An 8,994-nucleotide genomic window follows, 5' to 3' on the forward strand; every position below is an offset into this window, starting at 1 on the left:
GGAGATTTGCTGTTATACTTTGTCTGCAGAGCCCTTTCACTTTACCTGAAGGGCTTGATTTCAAGCCGCAGCCCGTTGTGTGGCCAAAATACTTTAGCGGAGAATGTTTGAATACAAAACAAACTTAACGCGTTTACACGGCATAGCCCTGGAGGTTCGAGGAGTGGCCGAGATTAAAGCAACAGAACTCTGTTTCGTATAGATACATGCACGGCTCGTTTACATCTGGAAGAAAGTTACTCCAATCCGGTCGATCTACATAAACACGGAAAAGGTTTTACTTAGGTAATTAGTCAAGATGCCTTCGTTAACCAAGTGAATAATAGTGACGTTTCCTTCCTTTTCTGTAAACGCATTATTGTTTCCAAATTTAGGTGCTGGAAAAAAGCAAGGTCTAGAACAACAGCAGTTTTATTATTAAACAAAACAAATTTTACGCTCTGTCCTTACCATTCCCCTTCTTTATCTGTTTTCTTCTTTTACCTCATTGTTCCCATTTCTCACGTGTACGACAGCAAACTCGGCTCGTTCGCCTGGTTAACATTCCTGCTTTTCTTTTACCTTTATTCATTCCCTCCTTGCTAGATTTAAATGCAATAACTACCATGTTAGCCAAAGAGTTAAGCATAGCGTATTAAAGGAACGAAATTCCCTTCAAGCACCAGAACTTCCATCGTAAGTATTCTTTCAAATGCTAAACAACAATTAGTGCTAAAAACTATCATATGCTCTTCCTATTTCCTAACAACGGCCAGCGCGAAGACGAAAGGAAACATAACGCTGCTCTTGTCATTTTATTAATTACGGGGCGTTTTAAGCAATTAAATCGAGGGAGTGCGAAGTTTGTTTGTTTGATTGATTGATTGATTGATTGATTGATTGATTGATTGATTGATTGATTGATTGATTGATTGATTGATTGATCGTGCTCGAGCAATGTGCACGTTGCGCTCGAGTTTGTGCGCAAGCACAAGCGCTCGTCCTTGTTCGTCTCTTTCTTGTGTGTCTGTTCTTCCGCTCTAAACTAAGCCATGGATCACCCACACCAACATGGCCCAAACTCACCCTCCACTAACCTATAAACTACACGGCGCCTTCGCAGAGGCAAGAGCGTCGCGGAGGCCACCGAAGACATCGTGACGCGACAGTTGCCGGAGATCGAGCGGCGCATGCGCGAGGGCACCCTGAACGTGGAGAACGTGGACGTCTTCTGCGAGGAGGGCGTGTTCGACGTGGACAGCTCGCGGAGAATCCTGCAGGCCGGGCGCCAGGCGGGGCTCAGGATTAACTTCCACGGCGAGGAGCTCGCGTACATCGGGGGCGCCGAGGTATGCACGGAGGTCGCACGCATTAGTCAGGATCCACAGACGTTCTATGCCAAGTGGAGCAGAGTTAGTCGAAAACTAAAACAGGACATAGAAGCCCAAACCAAAACAGGGACAAGCACGACATCGCAAATATGTCCCTGCTGTCCTTCGTTCGCGAAACTGTCTTCGTTAGTGTTTTCGCGTTCTTCAAGCTTTCCGCGACGCTAAATCTACAGAGTAACTTGTGGTTCCCTTCTGCTCTTCACTTATGCAATAGTTACTTGCATATATGCTTGTGATATCGCTCACGGTTTTTGTGTTTCCGCCAATAAAAATGGTGAATTGTAGCGGCGACGCTGGTGCTGACGAAGACCGCAGTTCTTGCGTATTTACCAACCATGTCTGATTATGATGTGCTTGTTTTTGGTCTACACCACAAGGATGTCATTAACGACAAAAAATTAAACCAAGTTCAGCCCAATGGAAAACCTGCTGATACAGCGGAACAATGGGCGCTGCACCGAGAATGACAGCGCAAAAGAATCGGGGAGCCTCCCACCGCTGACGTTTAGCTGCCGGTTCGGGAGGGGAACCCGCCCCTTCTAAAGCCCTTGCTGGAGTTCCTGTGTACAGCTTGGTACAGCTCCCCTAGGGCAGCAGAGTTGAGCGTCCATTCGCCATCTTGAGTTCCAGGTCGCGCGGAAAAGCCACTCGTCTCGCATGTAGGAGCTGCCGCCGGGCCGCCGCGCCAGCGGCAGCGGAGAGGAGGAGGGGCGGGGAGCGGCACGGAAAAAGGCTGGCGCGCGATATCGGCTGCTTATCTGCTGAGGCTCGGTCTGTTTCCATCGAGCGGCCGTGGCTGAGGGGCCGCCTCTGCCGCCGCTTCCGCAACCACCGATGCTCAATTCTTCAGAACTGACTGAATGCGGGGTCTTGTATGGGCCTGATGAGGTGTCGACAAGCATCGTCAGACAGTTTCGGGCCCTTTTCCCTCTCTCCTCCTTCAAAACCTCAAAAGAAAGAAAGCGGGGTCTTGTGCTCAGCTTTCCTGTCTAACTGGAACCTCCGGCGTGTGGCAATCAGACGCGCAACTCTAGCTCTACGCTTCGAGACTAATGCGTCCTCTATCGGTGGGTCTGGGAACCGGTTTCTGCGAGGTCGCTCCTACTCCTGCGTGACGCACGACCTACAGCGGACTTACGAAAAGGCTTGACTTACAACAGCTGTTAAAATGCGCCATCCCCGTCGTGGAATAACCGATGGCGAGCCGCATATGACGCGTGCCGATCACTTAGACGTGCAAAACTTTCCGTGGATGGTAATCGAAAACAAAACTGCGACTTCTGCGTGCTCAGCTGTGCCTGACTTTTAATTGAAAATAAATACGAACATCCTCCCCCATTTTTTAGGTTGCCAGTAAAACAGCACAATTTTTCTGTCATTGTTGGGGAGGGGGGTACGAGAGGGGGATTAAAAGAAATACGAACAAGGGAGCCCATTATTATATTATATGCACCGTCTGGCTGCACAGTCGGTAAACTGCACGCATGCGCAGTTCTTCCAGAACGTTCGAGAGTGCAGCCTACTCTTACGGGAAATGCTTGGTCAAGACGCAACGGCGGTCATTTATTTTGAGACGCATTTTTACGCTTTGTCGCCACTGAGCAGAATGGTGTTGAAGGGCATCGCGCAACTAGCTTGCTGCGCGATTGGCTCCCGATTTTAGTAGATACTAACAGACGCACTTGCAAGGGGCTGGCCTGCTGACTCGTGTGCATTCACGTGCGAAAACACGAAAATAGGTTGACCATTCTGCATTTCATAATAGTTGACCATTTTCATTTTATAACACGGGGAAAAATATCTATATAAGCACAGCACATATCAGCCTTGGTGATAACGGCTAGTCGCAGCACGACTTCCGTCAAGAGGTCGTATCTTTGTTCAAAATTCTGTATCACCTTATCTTCGCTGGTGCAATAGGTAATACTCTTTTGCCTATTTGCAGTTTACTGCCCCCCTCCAGCGGCTGAGAACGAACACTACGAAACCCAGAGATCGTATAGCAACACCCCCCCCCCCCCCCTTCATCTTGGCCAATGTAACCCCATCATCACAAAAAGCAGTTTGAATTCGCCTCTGTTATGGTACGGCCCAGAATAAATTTATTAAATATTTGAAAAACCATTACAGGGAACAGACAAAGAGGGGAGATTCGCGGTTTTACCGTCCGCCCAGTACAAAGAGAAGTCGGGGGACGCTATTCGTGCGAACTTTCGCCAGGTTGATCCAGCCAGCTAAGGGGAAGAAGCGGGCGATGCGGCTGTGCAGCGACTCGGAGCTTGAAAAACTGGCGGCATCTGTCAAGAAAATAGATGCCTTGAGATTGACGGTCTTCTTCGCGAAGACGCACAAGGAGGGATGTCCGTTCATGGTCATCGTCAGTGAAAGAGGCGCATGGCGGCACTCGCTATGTCTATCTCCAGCGGTCGACGTCCGTCCTGACCAAGGAGATTAAACATTTTTTTTAACCTCCTTGGCCCTGACAGTAGACGACCTGCTCCTCGTCAGAAGCCCGCGTGAAGTTAACTCGTTCCTGAGCCCCCTTTGCCGCTTACATATCCGTAACTGCGATCTTCGACCGTGCGTTCCAGAATACGATGGCTAATTCGCTTCCGCCTTTTCGTGCCGTCTTTACGTCCGTCATGCGCTGAAAAACTGTGCAGCACTGATCCATTTCAGCCTTTGCGGCAAAGTGTTCACCTTGACCCGTAATCTCGCCAAAATTGTAGGCATTTATTAAAGCGTCCATGAAGACAAAATGCAAGTTCGCTTCATTCGAAATATTCCCTCGTTAGAATACCAGTGGTACAACTTTTAACAGAAGCGTCACTCAAGTAAGCTATATAATGAGGAAAACGGTCACCATGCGGCTAGCGAGCTGCTTTCCCGCAGCGAACCCATGACGTAGTATGGGCCACTTCATGTGATTGGCTGAGGCGGACAAAATGCCATGCAAATTAAGCAGGGATTATAAGCTTGCAGAATGAACTGTTTGTGCTTGAATTTAGTGCATATTATTTCCATAGCAGTAAGAACGGTGTCGTAAACAATGGAGCTACAAGTGAACACATAAACATAGAAGTTTTAACATATACATAGAAGCACTAGTGTGTATGGCGTGCACTATGCCGGCCGACGCTATCAGTCATCGCGCATGTTGGGCTCCTTTGACACAACCCTGGCCCACTAGCATAAGCGACACTGCCACCTACGTGACCCCGTTAGTCGAGTCATACACAATGTTTCACAAAGCGACTACTATTAACCGCCACAAAAATACGCCAAATACAAGTTTCGCAGAAACAAACCATGCGCGGACAGTGGTCCTTGAGCGCCGCTGTTACGCTATGAAGGAATACTGTAATTAGGCTAACAAAAATGTTTTTGCCATTGGCGCAGCCTTACCCTGGTATTCTGAGTCCTTGCTCCACTCGAGCCTCCAGTGAAGGAGGTCCTTGAAATCGATTTACCCATGCATAAGCATTGCGGCATCCTTCCCTCCGCCGAGTGGAAGGAGCAAATGGAGTGGAGGAGAGACTCGGAATACGGCCCTTAGTCGACATACTAACTTTCATTTTTGGAATATACCCTGGATACGTCATTGCCGACATCACGAAACACACGATGCAGCGGGAGAATTGAAATTTTGGCTTAAATTTTCACACTTTTAAGTGGATAGAGCCTCGTTTCGTCACGTACAAGCGCTGAAGACACTACAAACCACCAAATATTTCGAACAAAACAAACTTGTATTTTCTGTTCATCGCCCCTTCAAAATGTACTTCAGCTTTCGCTTACAGAAAAAGTAAGTGTGGAGATTACTTGCTCTCATTGCACTGCAAAAAAATAAAAAGAGGGGGGGGGGTGCGTAATTCTTCGAATAAGGTGAAATATTGACTAAGGCGATTTCTTCATATTGACTGTACAATTGACACCCGTGCCCAATGTTGGCAGATGGGCGCCTCGCTGGGCGCCGAGGCCATCTCACACCTGGAGCGCGTGTCCGAGGCGGGCATCGCGGCCATGGCCGAAGCGGGCACCACTGCGGTGGTGCTTCCCACCACGGCCTTCCTGCTGCGCCTCGAACCGCCGCCCGTGCGCCGCCTCATCGAGGCAGGTGTGCCCGTCTCCCTCGGCTCGGACTTCAACCCGAACGCCTACTGCTTCGCCATGGTGAGCACCTCCCACCGCTCAATGTCCGCCCACTTCTTTTGTTTCCAGCAGATTAAAGCGGTATCTGCAATCGAAGTTAGTTTTTAAAAAGTGTCCATTTCCATGACCGGCTTCGCTTTCAGCGAAGTGTCGAAGCTTTGTCAATATTCGTCTGCATGGCTCTGCCATAGTCTACTAATTTGTTCTGATAGGCTTAAGTCTAAGCTTCTAAGAAACCGAAGACCAGCCATCGGCTTTCTTCGGCAACTTAATCAAGTAATCACCCGCTGTAATTTAATAGCACTGCGTTAAAGGGGAGGGCCGTGGAGGAGGGTTGGAGATGGAAAGTCGTGGCTTTTTTTTAACCCGTCCAGACTCCACCTAAAACTGCTTCATGCGTTATCTTATCGGTTACTTTTGATTGTAGCTTGATGGTCCACGTGAAAATCCTCTTAAACAAGCATATCGGAAAAGGCCACCTCAACGGAACAAATATACTTCTAATTGAATTGTCATTTTCTGAGTGCCAGCTTGTGTGGAGGTGTAAGCAGTTTTAGTTACGGCAATAAGAACCATTCAAGATAAAAGAGAGAGCGAGAGAGAGAACGCCTTTAATGAAAGCTGAAGAGGTCAGCCCCACTAACGGTAGGGCTTGCTACTCCAGATGGGGTGAATACAGTGAGGTGACAGCGAAAATAGAGAGAAAAAGAAAGGGAAAGAAAGAAAGGGGATTAAGAGGAGAAATGCACACATATACAAATTGCACATGCTCAGAGAGTTCACAGAACCTCTTCTAGCCCTGTTTCCGCAAGAAAAGTAAGCAGTGTTTTTGTGCCCAGCACTGCTTCCTCATGATTTCGCCAGGGTCCAAGAAAGTGTGAGAGTCTCAGAGGACATCCGCGTCGTAGTCGCACAAGCGCTTTCGACGCTGTTGCCCGCTGACTGGCATATCGCGAGCAGTGGCTTAAAGGGGCACTGACACAAAAATTTTGCATCTTGTTTTTTTTGTTGCGATAAGTAGCTAGTGACCTACTTATAACCTGTAGAAACCTCATTTGCTTCAGCGTGCGACGGTTGTTTAATTAGAGGCATTTTCAATGCGGCCAGTCGCAGTTTCGGTTTCAGCGAGTGCCGCGAAACGATGGATTTTGTGGATTTTGTGTGAACAAAGCTGACCACGTGACCGTCGGAGGGATGTCACAGAGCAGAGCCGCCGTAGCACTGTCGAATCCGCATCGACGGCAGTTTCTGCGAATGCCCCCGCGTACTGATCTCGTGAGGCGCTTAATTAAAAAGCGACCGTGGATGTGACGCAGGCGCTGCGAGTGCAAATGCTACCGCGGCTAAAGAACGACGCGCGACCAGCGCGACGCTCGAGACGGTGGGTGGCAAGACGCGCGCTGGGAGCAGCCGGCCGGTCTGCCTACAGGTCCGCCTACAGATGTGTTCGGCTCAGCACTGCGGCGGATATTCGAGTGCCGCTCTCGTAAGCGGTGCAGATGACAATTTTTAATTCAACCCGCCATCGCATCATTAACTCCTTTCTCATGTAAGCCACCATGGTCGGACTTGGGGACAATTTCGTGCAGCGGTAACAAGCTATCACTCGAGCTACTTGCGCCGGCCTGGGCCACTTCGCGGCCGTGGCCGCCGCCTGCACAGCGACCGTGCGGCTAGCTCAGTGAACTGTTCGTGCCTTCGGCGCGTTTTCGCATCCAATGGTAATAAACAGTAATAGAAACAGAGTGCCTGGAATCGCTGTAGAACTTTGGTCGCGGCCAGCTGCCCGATTAGCTGACGAAATCACGGCGCCTCCGCTGCCTCCGCCGCCAACGATCGGGTCGTTCGCTCTCGAGAGTAGACGCTCCGCCCCCCGGCCCTCCGATTGGAGCGGCGAGCCGGGCGAGCCAGCTAAAAACGCCGGTAGTGCGGAAGCGGCAAACACAAACTCGTGACGTGTTTGGATGTTGTTTATTTACAATTGCGCGTGGTCCTCTGCTGGCTGCTCGGTTGCGTTTCGCACACTTCAAAATTGATTTTAAATATGTTCTAGGCTCTATTCGCCGCTGATATTTTGCAGATGATGTATATGTGTTCCCACCAATCTATCTCCGAAGTTATCTCGCCTTCAAAATTTTGTGTCAGTGCCCCTTTAAAATGTGCCTGATGTTGTCGGTAGTAGAGCACAATGTACACAATGGCGACTCTACCCAGCCCAGCTTAAACAAGAAGCTTCGGGTCAAGAGAAAAGCGATCTGCTTTGAAGCTTTTGATACAAGATACTCCTTGAAAAAATCCGGTGAGTCAAAATGGGGGCCGATAGTTCGGAGTTTTAGGTTCATGTGCACGTGGTGGATCCGGGAACACCATTCCTTTGGATTCGTCCCTGCCGCGGTTATTACACTCGAACTCACTCTCATCAGGCGCGTCCAGGCTCACTCACTCTCTCCTAAATTACACGCTTTTCACGTGTGCTCCGTACAAATACTTTGCGTTCATTTGTTCACCGAAAACAACCACTAGGCTGACGTCATGATGACATCAAACTTGTGAAACTCACTCGCACTGCCGACGACAGGCGCATCCACGCTGTCATTCCGACGTTATCGGGTGTCACCGTTAGTAAAGGCCCTTCTGACGCACGGTTATTTGGAAATCGCCTTATGGCATCGTGCCCTTTCTCTTTCGTCGACAGCCGGTGGTGATGCACCTTGCGTGCGTGCTGTGCCACATGAGCCTGGAGGAAGCGCTGGTGGCGGCCACCATCAACGGCGCGGCCGTGCTGGGCCGGGCCTCGAGCCACGGCTCGCTGGAGCGGGGCAAGCAGGCCGACATGGTCGTGCTCGAGGCGCCCTCGTGGGAGCACCTCGTCTACCGCCTGGGCTGCCACGACCGCCTCGTCAAGTACGTCGTCAAGGCCGGAAGGGTGGCACACCACCGCGACAGCGGCGCCGAATTGTGCATGTAGACGTGAATTATTAAAAGATGGAGGGAGGAAAGGCTTCTGAGTTTTTTTGTACGTTTTCTGGATGAAGGAAATGTTTCGGGCCAGTCGCATTTACCTTCGACCCAAGACGACACACGGTCGGATTTATGACACGGCCGAGAGAGGGAAAAAAAAGCGCACATATTTGCACGAACATGTTCAAACAAGTTCGCAATGTGTGCGGCCGTTAGCCTCGTACGCCAGCTGTGCTTCTTTTCCGTAGGCTGCACAAACGGGAGCTGCAGACGCTGGAGTATGCGCCGCCACCACAGCCTCAGTGGTGGCCTCGCATAGTGCGGGCGACGCCCGTTCCTACAAGTCCACATTAGATCAGAGGAGGCCCTGCAGGGCCTTCTCTATTTCACCTTTATTTCATGTTCACACCGTCTCACCCAGGTTCTCACGCCCTCATGGTCACCCCATCATACCCATGATCTCATGCCATGCTCACTCCATCTCGCAACACGTACTATTGTCCTGTTTCTC

General features: G+C 50.1%; 1 protein-coding gene across 1 annotated transcript in view; it reads left to right on the forward strand.

Annotated features, from left to right (window-relative positions):
• Nucleotides 1-8,518, forward strand: part of LOC144169586 (putative imidazolonepropionase) — a 21,375-nt gene extending 12,857 nt beyond the window's left edge. Inside the window, exons 5-7 of the mRNA XM_077698826.1 lie at nucleotides 1,103-1,328; nucleotides 5,325-5,543; nucleotides 8,218-8,518. Coding sequence (XP_077554952.1) covers nucleotides 1,103-1,328; nucleotides 5,325-5,543; nucleotides 8,218-8,490 — 718 coding nt within the window. The 3' untranslated portion in view covers nucleotides 8,491-8,518. The remainder of the gene's footprint in view (nucleotides 1-1,102; nucleotides 1,329-5,324; nucleotides 5,544-8,217) is intronic.
• The last annotated feature ends 476 nt before the right edge of the window (nucleotides 8,519-8,994 follow it).

This window comes from Haemaphysalis longicornis, unplaced genomic scaffold (assembly GCF_048455015.1).
Source record: "Haemaphysalis longicornis isolate Haplotype H1 unplaced genomic scaffold, Haemaphysalis longicornis Haplotype H1 scaffold_2, whole genome shotgun sequence".
Lineage (NCBI taxonomy): Eukaryota > Metazoa > Arthropoda > Arachnida > Ixodida > Ixodidae > Haemaphysalis > Haemaphysalis longicornis.